Source organism: Amblyomma americanum, chromosome 9 (assembly GCF_052857255.1).
Source record: "Amblyomma americanum isolate KBUSLIRL-KWMA chromosome 9, ASM5285725v1, whole genome shotgun sequence".
Taxonomy (NCBI): Eukaryota; Metazoa; Arthropoda; class Arachnida; order Ixodida; family Ixodidae; genus Amblyomma; species Amblyomma americanum.
The window spans coordinates 20,712,321-20,734,368 of record NC_135505.1 but is presented as its reverse complement, the minus strand read 5'-3'; the positions used below and the strand labels follow the sequence as shown (position 1 = coordinate 20,734,368).

General features: G+C 49.2%; 1 protein-coding gene across 2 annotated transcripts in view; it reads left to right on the top strand.

Moving 5' to 3' along the window:
• The window catches only part of LOC144104506 (angio-associated migratory cell protein), a 528,250-nt gene extending 508,518 nt beyond the window's left edge, over window positions 1-19,732 (top strand). Inside the window, exons 4-6 of one of the 2 annotated variants that reach the window (XM_077637574.1) lie at window positions 13,155-13,449; window positions 16,087-16,144; window positions 18,722-19,732. In XM_077637574.1, the coding sequence (XP_077493700.1) occupies window positions 13,155-13,449; window positions 16,087-16,144; window positions 18,722-19,259 (891 nt within the window). In that variant the 3' untranslated portion in view covers window positions 19,260-19,732. The remainder of the gene's footprint in view (window positions 1-13,154; window positions 13,450-16,086; window positions 16,145-18,721) is intronic. The other variant, XM_077637575.1, reaches the window with a different exon arrangement.
• Window positions 19,733-22,048: the final 2,316 nt, after the last annotated feature.

Below are 22,048 nucleotides of genomic sequence, written 5' to 3'. Positions count from 1 at the left end.
TTATGCAAAGGCCTCTAGTATTCCTTCATTCTGCGAGAAATAGCAGAACGCAGCACTTTTCGTGGAATTGTGTGTAAGCAACCATGTTCCCTTTTCTTGATGATATTGTGTTCGTGGGCATTGGCAGGAATGGTAGAATGATCGAAATTTATTTATTTTGTCGTCTGAATTCCAAAGTATAAAACCTGTTAATCAACCAAGTTCTGCCGGTGCCTTGACGCACTTGCACCCCCATAAGCTCAAGCAAGCTAGCAAGTCAAGCACTGCGGCTCTGGCAGCAGCGTGCATGCCCTGATGGAAATCTGAACCAGTTAACTAGTTTGTAATAAGGAGCAATTACTCAATGGCATCCACCCAAGTGCAGCCAACGGATTCAAAGGAAAGCTCTGTAAAGTTTATGGAACAATTCCCAGTAACCTACTGGGAATTGTTCCACAAACCGATTGAATTGGTGAATCTTTCCCATATGCTCTTAAAATGGCAACTTGATGAACACGTCCTGGGCGCACGTGCCGAGCGTCTGCGCGCCCAGCACCATGCCACGACGGATGTCTAAAAGGGGCATGCATCTCCATGTTCCTGGTGCTGGCTTGCTCCCCCTCCGGAGCCGACGCAAAGAATTTCAAGCCATGAAGAAAAGGGGCTGGGGGATACTGAAAGGACAACTTAATCCGTGAAGAAAAGTTCCGGGAACCTGAAAGAGCTTCAATCCGTAAAGAAAAGAGTCACTTAGAGCCCCGCGGTCCTCCGATTGTTGCAAACTGAACCCCGCTTTGGATTGGGGCAAAATCTAGACAGGAAAGCAAACATCCCGCTGCGGGAACTGCACAGCGCCTGCAATACGATTGGGCCCGGAAAAAGAACGCGAGGATGACTAAACAATAAGAACCGAGCAACAGCCAAAGCAAGTGCTCTGTCGGCGTTGGCCTTCGTCATTAGGCCTAGCAGCTAGAGCCAAAATCGGCATCGCATCCTGCGATATGCATTCTGCAGTGGCTTGCGTATAGTGATAGGTGTCTTGCCTGTCATCGAAACGCCAGTTATTTACGGTTTTACGATAGAGAATCCAGAGTTCGATTGCGGTGCGTTTTGTCACAAGTGCACTGACCGCACTTTGCAATGCACCTCCATTTCCTTCTGTGCCCGCCGTCTACGCGTGAAGCCGTACGCCTCCCACGCAATTCCCTTCCCTCTTCCCGTGTTCGGTACAAAAGACTCTGCTCAGGTGAGTTTAGCAAACTCTTCTTGCTGTTCAATTTCGTGCGGCAGTAGACATTCAAGAACAGTACGAATTCGAAACCACATGGGCGCAAAGTGCCGACTCGTGCAGAATTTCAGCATGGCAATTTAAGGGAGGAAGCTGGTCTTAAAAAAAAATTTTGCTAATGAAGTCACAATAACGAAATCTTCAAGAAACGTATTTTTGCGTGCTGCTTCTAAATAGGTGATTCAATTTTTATGTAAAACAAGTCCTTGTGCATTTCTATAAAAATGTTACATAACTTCTCGCCTAGATTTTTCAATAAATTTGGCTGCAGGAAACTTGCTAGAACACATGCCATTGGCTTGTCTTGACATCAAGCTGTGCATTAAAGTTAAAATTATTATCCTGCCTATCATAGAAGTTGAGTTACAGGGTTTTGAATTTGCCTCTTCACAAATGGGAAGAAAAACTTGTTTGTGATGATTTCAGAATCCTATAACTCACCTTCTACAACAGGCAGGGTGATAATTCTACCCTTATTACACAGCTTGATGTCAAGAGAAACCAATGGCATGCAGTCTAACAAGTTCCCTGCAGCAGAATTTCTTTCAAACTCTCAGCAAAATGAGGATCCATAGCGCACACAATTGAGGGGACACAACATGACTAAACTTCCACTGAATGAACTTTTTTTGGGGCTGACAGCCTTATAAAGATCACATAAGGTACAGGTATCACCTACTAACAATGTTATCTTGTCAAAGTCATGATGTGTCAAGGGAAAAGATAAAAAAAAACAATAAAAACCACCAGTCAGTGAGCAAGTTTCACACTATCGCCCACTCCTTGAATCTAAGAAAGCTATGTTTTTCCTTGATAATAACACTGAAGGATCGCTGATACAATTTTCCAATCCCTCTTTTTCCATTGCTACAGCTTCAATTATTTCCCTTGTTTTTGATGACTATTTTTTCCTAATACTGACCACTCCTCGAAGTTAGGCGTGCACTTGTGACTACGGCAGTGACGAGCCAAGTTACCCGGCCCCTGATCTCTAACATTTCTGTGGTGCTCGCTGAGTCGCTTATTCAGGCACCGGCCTGTCTGCTCTATATACAATTTGCCACATGAAAGCGGCAACCTGTATATAACGTTATTGGTGCAAGTTGCAAAGGGGTTCTGATGACGCACAGAGCAGGCCTTCCTATCCTGCTTGTCTGGTTACTGTCATGGTACAGATGTAGGATTTCTTTCAATAGATATTGTTACAAGTGGACGAATCATGAACGAAGAAGTGGCGGTGCGCTGAACGACGACGACGTTGACAGTTGGTAGCTGGGCGCTCGGTTCTGAGCTGAGTGCTGGCCATCTCAGAGCAGCCGCCAATATAGACTTACCGCCGTAACATCCCCGTAACATCTTTTGGTGGAGGTCGCGGGTTCGAGCCGACATGCCGACGACCCGACGAGCCGACGGGCCGAACCGGCGAGATGACTACCGACCCGGCCCCTCCGTCTGCGCCTGCCACGCCAACTGTCGTCGTAGCCCACCCTCGCGACCCGGGCACATTCTGCGGTACAGATGGCGTGGACGTCGAGGACTGGCTCTCGCTTTATGAGCGTGTTAGCCAGCACAACAGGTGGGACGCCACGCTGATGCTGGCCAATGTAATATTTTATCTCGCCGGCACCGCACGCGTCTGGTTCGAAACCCACGAAGAAGAGATTGCCACGTGGGATGCCTGCAAGCAAAAGCTCCGCGACCTGTTTGGGAAACCAGTTGGCCGTCAGCTTGCTGCCAAAAAAGAACTTGCAGCTCGCGCCCAAACGGCCACTGAATCATATATTACATACATTCAAGACGTCTTGGCACTGTGCCGAAAGGTCGATCCCAACTTGACCGAAGACGATAAGGTAGGCCACATTCTTAAAGGCATTGCCGACGATGCCTTCCACCTTCTTCTATGCCGGGACTGCTCTACGGTTGACTCCGTTCTGCAGGTGTGTCGACGCTTCGAGCAGGCCAAGCACCGGCGCATTGCACACCGCTTCGACCGCCTGCCTAACACAGCTGCCAGTTCCACGTGCGAGGATCTGCCGACACTAAGGCAGCCTTCCAACCCCGACAACATGACTCGCATCGTGCGCCGTGAACTGGAGGCGCTGGCTCCTGTTACGCCCAACACGCCCTTGTCGGACAACACCCTGGCCACAATATCCCTTATTCAAGCTGTCGTCCGCCAGGAGGTCGCCAACTTGGGCATGCCCTCCAGCCATCGTCCCGTCAAACCTCGGAGTGCGAGCCCCATCTCTCCCGTGGTCGCTACTGCTACGGCCCGCAACACCTTCGTCCCAAGTTACACAAGGTATCGCAATCCGGATGAGTAGCGTACCCCTGACGACCGGCCGATCTGCTTTACGTGCTCGCGCGTAGGCCACATTTCCCGCCACTGCCGCAGCCGTTGGTCCGCACCTCCCCGACCTTTGCCCTACGTCGACCGCCGTTATGACTATGGACCCCGTCGCTTCACGCCTCGGAATGACCCACCCAGCGCCGAGCCCACACCGCCTCCTCGTAGAACCAGCCGCTCTCCCTCCCCGACAGCCCACCGTTCCCGCTCACCTCTTCCGCACCGCAGTTACTCACCGTCCTCTGCAGGCCGCTTCGCGGGAAACTAGCCAGTGCAGCTCCCGGAGGTGATGCTGCATTGGTGCCCCGACCTGAAAATCCTCTACTGACCCAGCCTTCGCCCTGTAATCTGCTCGACGTTTTTGTGGACGGTGTTCCTGTTTCTGCCCTCATTGACACTGGTGCCCAAGTCTCGGTTCTTAGCTCATCCTTTTGCCGTCGCCTCAAAAAAGTTCAGACCCCTGCCACTTCGCCCACCGTTCGCGTTGCCGATGGCAGCTCTGCTGCCATCACTGGCCTGTGCACTGCCCGCGTCACTCTTGCCGATCGTCACATCCCAGTTTTGTTCACCGTCCTCGAACACTGCCCTCACAATGTGATCCTTGGTCTAGACTTTCTAACCACTCACTCTGCCCTTATCGACTGCTCCAGCGGCCTTCTACGATTGGACCTGCCTCTCAGCTCAGCCGACACACCCTCAAGCTCCACGCCCCGCCTTCGCTCCACCGAGTACGCTCGCCTGCCCCCCGACTCTGCCGTTTATCTGCCTATGTCCCCATTTCCTGCGGTTCCTGATGGGGATTATCTTGCCTGTCCACTCGCCGATGTCGTTCTCTCCCGCAATGTTGTTCTTCCGCACCTCATCGTGACCGTCACCAAGAATAGCACCTCCCTTCCTGTCCTCAACTTCAGCTTGTCACCACAAGTTCTTCCTGCAGGCATATCGCTTGCTACTTTGTCTTCTCTCACCGACTGTACCATCACTGCTCTCTCACCTGGACCGCCTTCTACTGTCTCTCCAGCGGCCGACATCCCGGCCAACGTTCCGCAATCCATTTCTGCGATGATTGCTTGTGACCTGAGCCCCGAGCATGCACAGGATCTTCACAACCTTTTGTTGTCCTACTCTGACATTTTTGACTTCGCTTCTGCTCCTCTGGGTCAAACATCGGTAGTGACTCACCGCATTGACACCGGCGATGCCAGACCTATACACCGGAGGCCTTATCGTGTGTCGCTATCAGAGCGCCAGATCATCCAGCGGGAGGTGGACAAGATGTTGGCCAACGATATCATCGAGCCTTCAAACAGCCCTTCGGCATCTCCTGTCGTGCTCGTGAAAAAGAAAGACCAAACTTGGCGGTTTTGCGTCGACTATCGTCATCTCAACAAGGTCACGAAGAAAGACGTCTATCCCCTTCCGCGCATAGATGATGCCCTGGACTGTTTACATGGCGCCCGCTACTTTTCTTCCATCGACCTTCGTAGCGGGTATTGGCAAATCTCTGTTGACGCAAGAGACCGCGAGAAAACAGCTTTCGTCACCCCTGATGGCCTTTACCATTTTAAGGTCAGGCAGGGGCCTTTGTAACGCCCCTGCCACATTTGAACGGATGATGGACTCGTTACTCCGGGGCTTCAAGTGGACGACCTGCCTTTGTTACTTAGATGATGTAATTGTTTTCTCGCCCTCTTTTGAAACCCACCTGCTTCGCCTTTCGTCCATCTTGGCACTTTTCCGCCGTGCAGGTCTTCAACTCAACTAAAAAAAATGTACTTTCGGCCGCCGCGAACTCAAAGTCCTCGGCCATTTGGTGAATGCGAGTGGCATACAACCTGACCCTGATAAAGTTCGTGCCGTCAGTGCTTTTCCCTGTCCCCGCTCGCCTAGTGATGTCCGCAGCTTCATCGGTCTCTGTTCCTACTTTCGCCGGTTCGTCCCGAACTTCGCAGCCGTCGCTCGCCCTCTCACCAATCTGTTGCAGAAAGGCGTTCCTTTTTCCCGGGGCCCAGAGCAGGCTACTGCATTCTCCAGCCTTATCGCCGTCCTCACCAACCCTCCTGTATTGGCCCATTTCAACCCGTCTGCCCCGACTGAACTTCGCACCGATGCCAGTGGTCACGGAATTGGCGCCATCCTTGCTCAGCGACAACGCGGCCAGCACTGCGTGATTGCGTACACCAGCCGTCTTCTTTCTTCCGCCGAGAAGAATTACTCCATCACAGAACGCGAGTGCCTGGCTCTTGTTTGGGCCATTGGAAAACTCCGCACATACTTGTTCGGCCGCCCATTCACTGTTATAACCGACCACCACGCCCTGTGTTGGCTCTCATCTATCAAGGACCCTACTGGCCGTCTTGGCCGGTGGGCATTGCGATTGCAAGAATACACCTTTTCCGTGGTTCACAAGTCCGGTCGCCTCCATCAAGATGCAGACTGCCTGTCCTCTGTCCTCTCCATCTCCGACCTCTCCCACATTGCCGACGAACAGCGCTTGGATCCCACCCTCACCTCTCTCATCGACCGCCTCAGCACCGACCGCCGCGACACTTCTCTGGCCCGGTTTTTGCTGGACGGGAACACGCTGTACCGCCGCAACATGCGACCTGATGGCGCTGAGCACTTGCTCGTTGTTCCCCGCCACCTACGGTCCACTATCCTCGAACAACTGCATGACGCACCTACGGCTGGTCATCTTGGTGTCTCCCGTACGTACGACCGCGTGCGCCGGCGTTTCTTCTGGCCTGGTCTGTACCGCTCCGTCCAACGCTACGTCGCCGCTTGCGACGTCTGTCAGCGCCGAAAGAAGCCCGCTGTCCTGTCGTCCGGACACCTGCAGCCGATCCCCATCCCGACCGACCCATTTTCTCGTGTTGGGCTAGATTTACTTGGGCCCTTCCCGGAGTCCTCCACGGGGAACAAGTGGATTGCCGTCGCCACCGATTATGCCACGCGGTACGTGATCACTCGCGCCATTCCAACCAGCTGCGCCACTGACGTCGCTGACTTCCTTCTGCACGACGTCATATTACACCATGGCGCTCCCCGTCAACTCCTTACCAACCGTGGCCGCTGCTTCCTTTCCCGAGTTGTTGACGAAATCCTTCGTTCGTGCTCCGTTCGTCACAAGTTCACCACTGCTTATCATCCTCAGACGAACGGCCTTACGGAGCGTCTCAACCGCACGCTGACAGACATGCTCGCCATGTACGTATCCGACGACCACCGGGACTGGGACATAAGCTTGCCTTTTGTCACCTTCGCCTACAACTCTTCGCGCCATGATACCGCTGGTTACTCGTCCTTCTATCTTCTCTTTGGACGAGACCCCTTACTGCCCTTCGACACTCTGCTGCCCACAGCTGGCCCTGTCACTACATATGCGCGTGACGCTATCGCCCGAGCAGACGCCGCCCGCCAGGTTGCTCGACACAAGCTCTCCGCCTCCCAAGAGGCTCAAAAACACCGCTACGATGGCCTGCACCGTGATGTGCGATACCCTGCCGGATCTCTCGTCTTGCTGTGGCTCCCATCCCGTCGTGTGGGGTTATGTGAAAAACTTCTGCCGCGCTACACAGGTCCTTATCGTGTATTACGGGCAGTGACCGACGTAACGTATGAAATCACGCCGCTGCACCCAAAGTCGACGTCCGCTCCACTGAAGTCCGAAGTCGTTCATGTAGCTCGCCTCAAGCCCTATCACCCACCATCGACATCGCACGCCTAACACGCACCGGGACGTTGCCTTCAGCCGAGGGGGATAGTGTTACAAGTGGACGAATCATGAACGAAGAAGTGGCGGTGCGCTGAACGACGACGACGTTGGCAGTTGGTAGCTGGGCGCTCGGTTCTGAGCTGAGTGCTGGCCATCTCAGAGCAGCCGCCAATATAGACTTACCGCCGTAACATCCCCGTAACAATATAAAGAACCTTTACTACTCCTTGCCGTATCAGCAGCTTTTTGAATGCATTGAAGACTGTATTCATAAATTTGGAGCCGTATTGTTTCAAAACGAGGCTGGTATTTCAGTTGATGGTTTCTTGAATTTAGTGTCCTTGTACCTATCATCAACCTTTGTTAAGTGGAATGGGGGAAGTCTATCTGCAAAAAAACGAAGTGTGTATAGGGTCGTGCATAGCGCCTGCTCTTAGTGACTTGTTTCTTGCGAGCGCAGATAGGAAGATCCAGAGTAATCTAGACAGTAAAGTGGTGATAAAAACGTTCCGATTTGTAGATGATTACTTGGTTGTTCTTCGGAAGAGCAATGGAAGCCTTCTTCAGGTAGCAGAAAGCACAATATCTACCTTTGCGAAGTGCCTTGAGCCACTGTCAATTACTCACGAGCTTCCTGTTGAGGGTATGATCTGGTTTCTTGATTTAAAATTAGTTTCTTCGAGTCGTGTTTGCTGGATGTATGAGCCTAGAGGCAATAAGGCTCTCTTACCGTTTACCTCGGCGCATACCAAGCTGGTTAAGAGAGGAGTAGTAAAAACATGCCTGTCTAATGCAGTCAATAAGTCGTGCACCTGCCTAATGACAACAAGTTTCAGTAATCAGGTTGATCGCCCTCAGGAAGCGGGTTACACGAGGTACCTTGTAGCATCAGTAACAGAAAGCATGCGCAGACAAAGAAAAAACACAAGGTTGACAGATAAAAAAGAAGGTCCCAGCAAAATTTAAGTAATGCCTTATATTCACAGGATTTCCCATGGCCTCAAAAAGATTGCAGAGAAAATTGGTGTTAAAATTTGCATGTAGCCCCAGAAAAATTATCCTGCATGTGTAAGAACACATGTCCAGACAAGCAGGATACGAAGGCCTGCTCCGTACGACATCAGAACCCCTTTGTAACTTGCACCGATAACGTTATATACAGGTTGCCGCTTTCATGTGGCAAGTTGTATATAGGGCAGACAGCCCGTTGCCTGAATAAGCGACTCAGCGAGCACCACAGAAATGTTAGAGATCAGGGGCCGGGTAATTTGGCTCGTCACTGCCGTAGTCACAAGTGCACGCCTAACTTCGAGGAGTGTTCAGTATTAGGAAAAAATAGCGATCAGAAAACAAGGGAAATAATTGAAGCTGTAGCAGTGGAAAAAGAGGGATTGGAAAATTGTATCAGTGATCCTTCAGTGTTATTATCAAGGAAAGACATAGCTTTCTTAGATTCAAGGAGTGGGCGATAGTGTGAAACTTGCTCACTGATTGGTGGTTTTTATTGTTCTTTTTTGATCTCTTCCCTTGACACATCATGACTTTGACAAGATAATCATTGTTAGTACGTGATGCCTGCACTTTATGGGATCTTTATAAGGCTATCAGCACCAAATAAAGTTCATTCAGTGGAAGTTTAGCGCTCGTGTTGTGTCCCCTCAATTGTGTGCGCTATGGATCCTCATGTTGGCTACCCACTAGCCCGAACCCTCACCCTTCTCAGCAAAAAGTTAAATAACATATTGCTAAGTACACAAGGACTTGTCGAACATACAATTAAAATACATACTTGGAATCAGCATGCAAAAGATACATGTTACCTGAAAATTTTATATTTGTGACTTCATTAATAGAAATTTATTTCTAAGACCCTCTTCCCCACTTAAGAGGCTCCCTTTAAGCTTGAATATTGATTTGTCTGATCAAGTTTTTGATCTCTCTTGCAGTTTCAATTAATTAAGTTCCACTGTACACTTTATATGGCGGCTTGGGTATTGGTGGCGAATGCTAACGAGGTCCGAAAAATCAAGAAACTCCGTTGCAGTGTGTCCGAAATTTCAGGCGCTCTTATACATTGGTTCCATGGGCCATGTCATGGTGCCGCAGAAAAATTCTGAATAATCAAGCTTGTCCAAAAAATCAGGCATCCGAATTTTCGGTCGTTGACTGTAGAACGTGTCTACAACAAAACAGCCTCTATAACGAAGGATTTCACATGTCCAGGCCGAATTCCTATCTTTCATATGTATTGTGAAAGTCTCTACAGTGAACACTGCTACAACGAATTCTTTTTTTTCCTTTATTTGTTTCTTAGAACATGTTTGAGGGGGGGGGGGGCTGGAGCTAATAGAGCCTGATGGGGCCTCGGCCCTCCGATACAAATTCAGCACAATTTGCCTGTAGAACAAAGGAATTTAGGCGCCTCCGACGCCTGATTTGTTGCTTTACAACGAACGCATGTAGTGGCACCACCAGTGCCCTCTGCAGCGGCCACTGAACTGCAGTGATCATAGGAAGCGCCGTTCAACACCACAGCAAAGACTGCATGGGAGAATCCGAACTACACAGTAGCCATGGTAACCGCCATGCCAGTGCAAAGAAAAAATGCACAGAGGGCCCAACAGCCGAGCATTTTGATGAGTGGCACTAGTGTTCCCTGCTGCCAAAAAAGCAAAACTGGGCATAACGATCTCCACACTATGGAGACCAAGACTGGCGAACTCTGTGAAGAACAAGCACCAACACGTCGACGAAGCCGCCGCTGCAGCGGGCCAGTGTACACCGATCTAATGGGCAGTTGATGAAATGACGAACTTTAGCTAGCACTTGTCTTGGTGCCTGATCATAGTGAAGGTCTCAGGGTTGCCGCGATGAATGTAAGCAGTGCAGGAACATCGAAGTGCCGACAGTTCTCTTTTGACGAAAAGTTGCAAATTGTCAATGCTGTCGCGAGTGCCCATAAAAAGGAAGACGTTGCATATGGAATGAGTGCATTGACGCTGTCAACATTCCTTAAAGACAAGGACAAGGTAGAAGTGCAAGTGTCATGTCAGACGGACCCGTCATGCAAGCAGATTCGAGCAGCGACTTTCCATGATGTTGATACTGCCGTCTACGCATGGTTCGCAGACGTACTCGCGAAAAGGATTCGTGTCGGCGCACCTTTGCCCTGTGAGAAAGCCAAGGGGTTTCCTTGGCCGTTCGGTGTTGAAGGGACGTTCAAGGTAATCAGTCGATGGCTGAAGAGTTTCAAACATTGCCATGGCATTGTTTTCAAAAGCATAGCAGGAAAAGAAGCCAATGCGCCACGTGATCTTGCCAACAAGTGGCGCAAGTCAGAGCTGTTCAATGTCCTTGAAGGAGCACAGACCAGAAGACATGTTTAACGCTGACGAAACTAACTTTCTTATGAGCTGTTTCCTTAGAAATTGCTCTGCAAGAAGGCAGATCGGTGCAAAAGTGGCAGGAAGTCGGAGCAACACTACACCGTGCTGTTGTGTTTAACGCTGCTAGTAAGGAGAAGCTTAAGTCACTGGTGGTCGGACGATCTGTGAAACATGGCACTTCAAAGGCATGCCTAGCTTTCTGGCTGACTATGTGCCTGAAAAAGAAGACTGGATGATGGCGGAGTTGTTCCAAGCCCGGCTTTTACAAGTGGAGAAAAAGCTGCGAGTGCGGAACCGAAAGATTACTCTCGTTGTCGACAACTGTACCACACATAACATGATGTCGATGCTGAGCACATGAATGTAGTTTTCTTGCTACGAAACTACATCTCCCTGTTGCAGTTGTTAGATTAAGGCACACTACTGCGCAAGGATGCTGTAAATAATTCTGCGAAACCTCTAGCACAAGGTAGGGCTGCCAACTAAGATAAACGTTTGCCAAGCCATTGAAATGATTGCGAGTCCTTGGTGGAGCGTGCCGGCAGAGGTCGTGCGTAATTGCTGGTAGAAGGCTGGATTTTCTAGAACTCGGGACAGCGCTAGCGATGCGCTTGACAAGCGTGCCAATGACAGCGACTGTTCCATTCCTGGTGCACAGCTCCAGGAATCACTCAACTCCTACTCCGCTTCTTGCAACACAGTAGCAGATGTGACAGCTTAGGAATACGTCGTGGTTGACGACAACGTGATGATGTGCTCAGAATTGATGGCTGATGACATCATCGAAGCCATCAAAGACGGGAACAACACGATGGCTGACAAAGATAGCAGTGCTAAAGAGCGCACATGCAAAACAATAATTTTGACAATAGAGACAATAGCGGCATTCGTCACCATTGGGATTCTCCACGGAGCATGGCGTGAACCGGTCAGCTGCAGTTGCACATTCCAACAGACAAGGTGTCCAGAAGAAAGGTAGCGACTTCTTTCCTATTAAATATCTCTCCAATCCACTTTAACGAGAGGTTTTATTTTGGTGAACATACGTAGCTTGCTTTATTTCATACGATATAGTGTGCGACCTTTATAATAAAGTTACCTGTATAATGAAAGATTTCGGAGTTCCTGACCGCTTCGTTATAAAGATGTTCCACCGTATTTCAAGTGGAGATGCCGGAGTATTCCCCATACTGTCACAAAATACAATGCGAAGCATCTGTGTGGGGCTTTGGTGTCTCCAAAGCAAACACCTCACAACGCTCGCTTTGTTTTCCCAAGACTGCAAATGCATCACATAACAGTAAGTTCCAGCAGCATGAAAAACGCATTCGAAGTATATATACAGCACTTTTATTTAGGCAATGGATTTAGAGCCATTTATATCAACACTGTTTGCATGAAAGGAGCTGATATGTGCAGTTCAGTTCTGCGTCCCACTCTATTCGAAACAATTTTGAATAAAACAAGGTTTTCAATTGAAATGTCACAAAAGAAAAAGTGCCATAAAAAATGGGGATAAAAAAGCCTGTCACAAGGCAGATTCGAACCTACGCATCCAAAGTTCACTGTTGCTTTCTCCAAAGTCATACCTTAGACCACTCTGTCACAAAAGTAGCGGAGAGTGTCACACGTTCCTTTATTTCTTCATGCAGACTACTTATGTAACTTTCACAGCATTGCACCTGATGTATGAAATGGTGTGTAGGTGCCTTGCCCATGTGTGTTTTGTTTCTCAGTGCATGCTTTTGTGTGCACAGCACTGAAACTCCCACTATGAATCGTCATTACGTGCAATACGTTTTTCTTTTATTAATTAAAATTGTGCTGTTTTACACTAATGTTTAAAGAACTCTTTGATGGAACCGGGAATTTGAGTTCACATATTCTTGCCAAAACAGATGCATTGAATGTAGCCATGTTCACAGAGGAGTGAATGTGGCTGGTTTGTGTCTGGTTTCATCCTTGTGTCAACCTCAAGTCTCTCACTTGAGCTGCTCGCACGAAGGAGAGTGTTTGTTGGCTGCCCATCCGAAAGGTTATTAGTGTGATAGCATTAGAGTTGTCGTCACACCACAACCTTGCCGATGTCCAAGATGAAATTCAGTGATTGGTCGAGAGAGATGATGTGACATTGTGACATCATCACAACCCGGCCAATGGATTGTGAGGAACCTGCCTGTCATGGTAGGTGCCAATTAAATTAAATTAAATTCCTTGATCACCATTTCCCAGCAAATGTCAGTGTAGCCTAGCTCCAGGAATTGATGTACCCTGGCCAAGCCACAGTGAAAATGGCTGGCCACTGGTGGCGATGCCTGTTTTCCCTAGCTCATCAAAGCAGTGAGAACAGCCGTGCCCATACCCTCACCTGCACCAACTTGGCAGTTATGCTGCTACGATAGCTGATTGAGGCTGCTCATGAGCTTCCCTCGGTTGCAGGTGCCCAGCGGCCAGTGCAAGACCATGCAGGGCCCTGGCGTGTCGTGTGGTGCAGGGCGCGTGCTGGCAGATGGCCGGCGTGCCGCTGCGGGCTACGACGATGGCTCGGTGCGCGTGTGGGACCTGAAGAGCTCTTCAGTGAACCATTCGCTGGCGGGGCCCAGCCAGACGCACTCAGCGGCTGTCACCTGCCTAGACGCCGGCGGCGAGCTGGTGGCCACGGCTGCCACGGATGTGCGCCTGCTTCACGCCGGCACGGGCCGGCTGCTCGCTGTGCTGGCACTGGGTGCAGGTGGTGAGTTCCGTCTCGATGGCAACAGTGCAAAGCATCATAGTGAAACACACTAAACTTTTTACAGACAAAAAAAATGGAATGGGGACACAACACAAGCACTTGTGTTGCCCATTTTTTGTCCATAAAAAGTTTAGCACGTTTCACCATGATGAATGACCAACTAGGCCCAATTCTCGCGCTTTTAGTGCAAAGTTGCAAGGGTTGCCCTAAACATGCATTTCCCTCCTTTTATCCCAGTAGCTAAGCCCATTGCGGCTCTGTGACACATGTTCCGACCCTCCAGTTCATGTAAATGCACAGTTGTCAAGTTGGGGGTTGGTGGTCCAGGGGATGGTAGAACGAAATTTGCCCTCCCTGCTTATGCTGTGTAGCGGATTACGCTGCTAATGCAACTCTTTTTTTTTCTTCATTTGGTCATTTCCTATTCTGCAGGTAATTCTTGCGCAGGGCATTGAAACCACTGAGACTTTGTGGCCCATTGCTTGGCTCGCGGTGTCTGGTGTGCATTGATTTTCTATACACAGGAAACGTTGTGCATCCTTCACAAGAATGTGCAGGAAAGATAAGGTATTGTCACACTCACTTTTCAAGAATAAATTGAACGGCTGGCTCGATGGAGTTGCCAGAATCGCTGCCATCTTCTTCATATCACAAGCAGTCATGAGTGTAACGCAGGAGCACCGTGTTGGTTTCCTCTGAGGGGCCTTTGAGCTCCATTACAAGGTTGCCACCGGGACTGACACGACTGCACACATGACGGTTGCTTTTGTCTGTCTGTTGCCTTTGAGGCCACCTGGGTTCCAGTGGTTGGCAACAAGCTCATTTGTGGTGAGCATGTTCTCTCGTTCAAGTGGTCATCCTTGGCCAGTGCAGCAGTGACTCTTGGGGGAACAGGAGCACTTGCGAACAGAGACATGCAGTCGAAATACAGGCATTCATTGGAGCTTGCTGGGACCAACATTGAATACGTGGGTAGACATTTTTTTTTTTTCAGCAAGCGGCAACAGGACTTAGTTTAGAAGGTTTGAGAGGTTGGGTAAATTAAATAAACTTCGACAAGTTGGCATATGTCTCAGAATCAGATATAACAGTGCAGCAGACAAAACAAGAAGTGGACGACGCCATGTTGTAGTCCAGTTCATTTCTTGCCTTGTGCGCTTCTCGTTCTGTCTGTGTCACTGTTATTTCTAATGCTGACATATGAAGTCCACTATGGGCAGAGGGAATGCCAAGCTTGTGGACTTTGGGACATCAGTAGAACCCCAGTGCAAAGCCATTCATTACAAGCTTGATCAGTTCTGTTTGCACCTGGGATCATCCTTGTTCAAAACAGGCTCATGGTACACCTGAGGGATGGAGTCGAACGACGGGTTACATAATGACACACAGCCTGACGTGGGTGAGGGTTGTAGCTCACAGCGTCAGTTCCTCGCCTCACAGCATGGCCGAAGCATGGCACTGCAAGTAACGGTAAAACCTAGAAATTGCTATCAGCAGCATCTACATAAGAAAAATATTTGTGAAGTATTTTGAGCATGATCCTTTCAAAGTACACTAGGCAAGGGATTCTCTTGAATCTGTTATGTGGTAGTCAGAATTTAATTTCTTGTCATTATAATTATGTTTCTAAAATTGGCAGCTTAATGAAGTAGCCATGTATAGAAATGAAGCACAGCTGCTGCAAACCGCTCCAAAATTACAATTCTGTTGCTTCAAATTACTCCAACAGAGCTCTATAACTGCTCCGGACTACTCCAAGATGCATTTTTTCGTGCTCGAAAAATTCGTGCTCATGTTTGGCGCTAGCAAGCTGTAAACTGCAACAAAGGGTGATTGTGTTGGTTGCATTTTGTTTATTAATTTGTTTATGCATTCTAGGTGACCTTGGTCTGGCAGTTGCAAGGGTTGAGGACTCTAGCGTTGGCACAAGCATCTTTATAGACATTTTATGCTTGTGATGAGCAAGGAGGACTCCAGGGGGGGAGGGGGAGGCTTGAGAGGACGCGGCCGACGGGGGAGACAATGGGGAGAACGGTTTGGGACACCATGCAGAGGGGCCACATACTGACGGCGAAGCTCTTATCGCAATTGTGAATAGTTGTCAGTAAATTCGGTGCCGTATAATCTTTATGGTCTGCCTGACTCAGGAGGAGAAGAAAAGAAAGGAGTAAAGGGCGGAAAGCAACCTGCCTGACTATCTTTTGGTCCATGTGTGTTTTTCTTTTTTTGGTGCTGTTTTTTCACAGTGATGTGTAGGCTGAACATGTGCACCGAAAGCGTGAAGTGTACCTCAAGAATGTATTTCTGCATCTAAAAAAAGAAAACAGCACAGCGCACAATAAACCGGCTCCTGTCAGAAATTCCTGAGCTAGTCAGCAAAACTTCCCGTTCTTTTTCTTATGCGTGACGTGACCTATGCTGAACTTTGATGTCGCAGTCAGCATTGAGCTGTTGAAACTGAAACTGCATGAACGGAGAAATTCATTTATAAATGATTTGGCGGTGGTAAGCAAATAGCAGGTCGTGATCTATGCACACTATACTTGCGGACAGCTTTCTGTGACATTGGAGTCCAGCTTGGAGATCCGAAGTGACAAGGCCTACATGTTTATGCAAAAGTCTACCTCTTTTTCACAGTCAGTAAGAGAAGGACCCTTAGCTGCAGTCCTCGCTGCAGTGCCGCAGACAGTTGGCTGTGAGTATAATGTCTTTCGCATTAGTGCTAAGAGGAAAACATGCAAGCAAAATTTAGTGTTTATACTCTTAATGCTATGGCACATACAGACTACACATGGAACATGGGAGCACTGCTTTGAACGAAAATATCTTCGACGGAAATCTGCCTGGTTGGGCTCTTGAAATAGTTGAGAGAAAACTGACGCCAACCAAAATTTTATGTTTGCCGAACGTTTCGGGACCAACTCGGTCCCTTCTTCAGGGGTGACTATACTCCATTTCATACATTGCAGGAAACGCTGCGAAGACTGCAGAAGTAGTGCATCAGCAAAACCATATTACTCCACCACATATCATTCATCGTTCTCGAAGCCTCGGTGACTGTTTGGACGAAAACAACAAGCGGTATAAAACGAAGCGGTAGTACTGAAAATTACAGCCGAAGCTGTGAGGCGTTCAGTACTCGGATGCTCTTGCTGTAATTTTCACTCGGTGCGAACTTTTTAGGTGCGGATGGAGTAAGGGCAATTCGCCCAACCAGCCACGTATCAGATCGCCAAAGTCATTCGTACTTCTCGAAGTCTCGATGAGTTGGAAAACAAAAATGTGGCAAGAGGTAAAACGAAGTGTATGAGATTGCCATTCGCGACACTAACACTAAATATCTGATTAAACAAACTATGCTTGTGTGTTCACTTTGCTCGTAGAGTGAACTATTTTTTGGGCGTGGACTTAGTCAGCGCGAACAGGCGTGCTAGGTTTGGCAGCATTGCCTGCTATGTATAAAACGGAGTAAAAGTGTCTGCCAGCAGCAGCGGGGGCCGTCTTTGCTCTCCCTTTGTTAGCTCGTGGCGCAGTCTACTAACATACGCAAAGTGGAGCGTTCCTGGAGTCCTATTCATCGCCGCCTTTGTTAGCCTGCTGTGCCATGACTCGACATGTCGCCTCTTGAATAGGTTGGGCTCCACGGCCAAGACGCCCACCTCCTCGAAGGCTGTTCCGTGGTCGGCGCATTCACGCGCTCGCCAAACACTGGAAATGCGCCTACCACGGAATAGCCTTCGAGGAGGTGAGCGTCTTGGCCGTGGAGCCCAACCTATTCAAGAGGCGACGTGTCGATTCATGGCACATCCGGCTCACAAAGGCTGCGGACTCCAGGAACGCTCCCCTCCGCGTACGTTATCAGTCTGCGCCACGTGCTAACAAAGGGAGAGCGAAGGCAGCCCCCCACTGCTGCTGGCACACATTTTAGTCACCCCTGAAGAACGTTGGACAAAAATAAAATTTTGGTTGGCGTCAGTTTTCTGTCAACTACGGCAGCACTGCCAGCTGCGTATACCTAAGCATATACCCACTCCTTCTGCATGGTTCAAGCGCAAACAGACGAAGACCAAGAAAGAAGGATGACACATGCGCTACTGCAGAACCAGTGCCAACAAGCTCAACTTTCCGTTTAACCGTATACCCACTGCTTATCCCCGAGCGATGTAAGGGAGCACCACACGTAAAATTCAGTATCCAAGTCATCCCTGGAGAAAAGACCGGATTAGTTACGAAACGTTAGGACTCGGTTGAGAATTTTTGCTTGAGTCGCTGTCATCCACACAGTTTTACTCTGTCCAAGCTCACTGCTTCCGAAGATGTTTTGCTCCTACAGTATGTGATAACTAGTGTCCCTAAGTAATCACCACAAAACACTTTGGCCATCCAGGGCAGCATAAAGTCCTTGGGGAAGCAGTCTTTCAGGGGTTTCAGGGGGGTATTGGCGCTGTTATTCTGGCTGTACTCTTGATGTCACCCCAGTATGCTCACAGTAACAAGCAGTGAATCTTGCCCTTTCAGGAAAAGGAGCCTCATTACATACAGACGTGGTGGTCGAATTTCGATGGAGGCGAATTTCTAGAGGTCCATGTACTGTACGATGTCAGTGCACGTTAAAGAACCCCAGGTGGTCGAAATTTCCGGAACCCTTCACTACGGCGTCCTTCATAGCCTGAGTCGCTTTGGGACGAAAAACCCTCATAAAACCGTACAATACAGGCCATCTGAATGCCTTGTCGTTAGTGTTACTGCGTTATTGTCATTCAGGGGTGGTCAATGCGCATATAGCAGGTTCCCTCAGACCATGAATGGCAGTTTACCAATATCCCCTAAGAGAAAAGTATACAACAGCTTCATCTTACTGGTACTGACCTATGGGGCAGAAACGTGGAGGCTAACGAAAAGGGTTCAACTTAAGTTACGAACCACAGTGAGCTATGGAAGAGACCGGAAGCGGGCGGAATGGGTGAGGGAACAAACGCGGGTTAATGACATCCTAGTCGAAATCAAGAGGAAGAAATGGGCTTGGGCAGGGCATGTAATGCAATGCAAAGGCAGAATAACCGCTGGACCTTAAGGGTAACGGAGTGGGTTCCAAGAGAAGGCAAGCGTAGCAGGGGGTAGCAGGAAGTTAGGTGGGTGGATGAGATTAAGAAGTTTGTGGGGATACGGTGGCCGCAGCTGGCAAAGGACAGGGCTAATTGAAGAGGCATGGGAGAGGCCTTTGCCCTGCAGTGGGCGTAGTCAGGCTGATGATGGTGATGATGATGCGCAGGCGGCGGCGACGGAGCGGGCGATGCGGACACGGTCGAGGCGCTCTCCCTGGATTGCCAGCAGCGCACCCTGGCGGCGGGCTTGCTGTCCGGCCGGTTGTCCCTCTGGGACCTGGGCGCCCTGGTCGAGAAGCAAAGCTGTCCGCACCCTGCGGGTGTTACGCGGGCACTCTGGCATGGACCGCACACGGTGATCACGGGGTGCCTGGACGGCACCGTCCGGGCGTGGGACGCACGAATGGGCCAACCCACGGTCTGTTGGAAGGCCCACCGGCACGATATCCTCGACCTGGCGTTATCGCCGGATGGACAGTGCGTGGTCAGCGTGTCCGACAGCGGAACTTGCACCGTCCACCGGTTCGCGTCACCGAACTGAGGGCGAACCAGACCGCGTGTGGCAGTTTAGAGGCAGGGCGTGCTCAAGGAGCATGGAGCGGTAACTTATTGGAGGAAGCATTGCCCTTGACGACCAAAAAATATGTCTTCATGAGAAGCATATCGCAGCTGGTGGCACAGTGGCCTCTTCCTGCTAACATGTGACTCATTTCGAGCTCATCTTGGCACTACTGCAACCTTTCACCATGCTCAAAGGGCTCTGATGCCTGCCCCATGGCACATACACAGAGTTTGGCTTAGCGTGTCTGACAGTGGAACAGGAAGCTGTTTTGCATTGCCAGTTTGATGTGACAATATGATTTGATTTCTGCTGCAAACAAGTTTTGGGCTACCAGGATAGGGCCCCTCAACACATGTACAATACCGCTATAAAGCATGCAGAATTGGATTGGTGTCGATAACAATATGTGTACTTTTTGTAGAGGTTGTTGTGGGCCCGGCGACAGAATGAATGCTGCTTGTGTGATTTTCATTCTGAACTTGGATCTGTGCTTACATGAAAATGAATCTTGGAATGGCTTAGAAGACATTCGTAACTCATTTGCCACTAATACATATAAACATTTAGTTGGCAAATTGTCACTACTTGGAGGAGCAATAAATTGCTTTGCAAAGCATTTTGTTTCCAGACTGGTTTTCTAGAGCACAGCTGTTTAGCGCTGGCCCGTTTGTGGGTTGAGCCGCGTCGCCGTTGGCGTAACTGAGCAAACGAGAGTACGGCCGCTCGCTCATAGATGGTGCCAGGGTGGTGGCGCGGGTAAAGCCCCTCAATGAACTAAATGTAACTACACCTCCTCCATCCTCCTCCTATGCCAACGCTCCTTCTCTCGGCTCTTCTTCCTGGGTGCCGACGGTAACTGCACCCACCTAGGCCGGGGGATGCTAGCAGACGCTCCCAACGCTAACCCTTTGGCGCGCAGTAGACAGTGCGTGCGTTTTCTGCCTTGAATGCGGCTCAAATCAGATCACGGCATAGGAGGTCAAAAAATTATGAAATGAGATCACGGCATAGGAGATTAAAAAATTATGTACTCAGATAACTGCCCCGAGCAAAGTTGCACTGCTTTATCGAATTTTTTGTGTACTGCGATCGCTTTGATTGCGGTGCACGCTGCGGAGGTGGCATGCAGGGCCAAGCTCTAGCCCATCCTCAGAGTGTTGTTTCCAACGCTCACGCTTTGGTGCGCTGTGCATCGCGCGCCCAAATCAATTGTTTGTAGCATCTCCTGTCTTCGGTTCAGCCACAGCAAGATCATGGCATGGGAGGTAAAAAATAATAGTTACCCAAACAACTGCCCAGACCCATGTTACATTGCTTTATTGGAACTTTATGTACTGTGATTGCTCTGATCACGGTGCACACTGGAAGTGGCATGCGGGAGCGAGCTTGTGGCACAGCAGTGAACATCCTTGGAGTGTTGTTTTTTGGACCGGCGTCTTTTGCCCAATCTTATTCAATGTTGAACTCCGCCAAGAGGAAGTGGACTGACATGCGACTAGACTTGTGGCCTAGGCTTTATTTGAATGTTAATATATATTGCCTCAAAGGCGCGTTTGCTCGTGCAGTCGGCTGTGCGTAGGCGCCTACTCATCTTAATTTTTTTTTAAGTGCAGGAAAGCTTAGCGGTTATTTTGGAGTTACTATACCTCGGACACCTTGCAGGCTGACGTTAAAAAGATCCGACTGACGGCAGTCCCTTATTGTTTGTTTGTAAATAGGCGAATACGGTGGCCTAGTTGCTCACTGTAACACGGTTGTGAGCACAATAATTTTGATGTAGGCTTAATCGTTTGTATTGAGTAGCAGCAATTAAAAAAGACTTTTAACCGCTGCTTCTCGTACAGCTACAGCTCTGCATGACTCACTAGAATGTTTTGTTTAGGTGATTGTCATCCTGGGTCAGCATATGCAATAATGGCTTATAAGAGGACGTCTTCCCTCGTGTAATTTCAATGCATAACGCTCAGCAATCTGAACTGCCGCAGTTAGTTAATCACTTTCGGTCGAACCAGCGTGAAAAAAAATATACAAGCGGTGAAAAACCAAACCTTGAATTTACTCAGTCCTGTTTGAAGCAAAACGTTCGTTTAGGAAGTTGTTTGACGCGAAAATTGAAAACGCAAGGAGAAAATGTATGCTACTATGCTTAGCGGAGGTCTTCGCTTGCATTCGCAAGTATTATCCACGCAGATATGGAGTATTCAAGCGATAGCTGCCGCTACTGTGCCTAAGCACAGTAACGACGGATTTTCGTATGAACCCTACCAGAACAAATGCAGTCAGCAATGTGCGCAACATGAAAGCTAGGCCTGCACCACGATATGCATGAACAGCGTCGCTCAAACAGCGAGAACTGCCTCTTTAGTTTCTTGTTCGTGAGTGAAGGAGTCCAACTGCAACAAAACAAATACGTCCAGCGATGCACGCAGCATGAAAGCTAGACCTGCACAGCGAGCAGCGTAAACGGCGGAGCTCAAACAATATGAAGAACAAGTTTTGAGTCTAGCCCGCAAACGAGTCCGACTACAACCAAACCAATACACCATGTAATGCCCGTGACATTAAGACTACACCTGCAGAGCCTAGTAGAGCCAGCAGCATGGAACGGGAGGGTCAAGACAATGAGAAGCAAGGTTTTCGTAGCCCGCGAGTGAACGAATCCATCTACAACCATGCTAAACGGCATTAAGACTGCAGTCGCTCGCGCTTCACACCATATCCTTCAAAAAAAAAAAAGCGAAAACTGAAGAACGGCCACTCATATCGTAAAGACACGCATCCAGCACATTATCAGTGTTTTCCTGGCCGATCTTACGAAGCCAAACCTTTCGGTGAGCGGCATTGTTTTTTCCGGATGGAATGATGAAAAACATTTTCTCGGTTGTTGCACCCGTAAGCGCGACAGAAGCGCGGCGTCACCGCAGCACGTAGA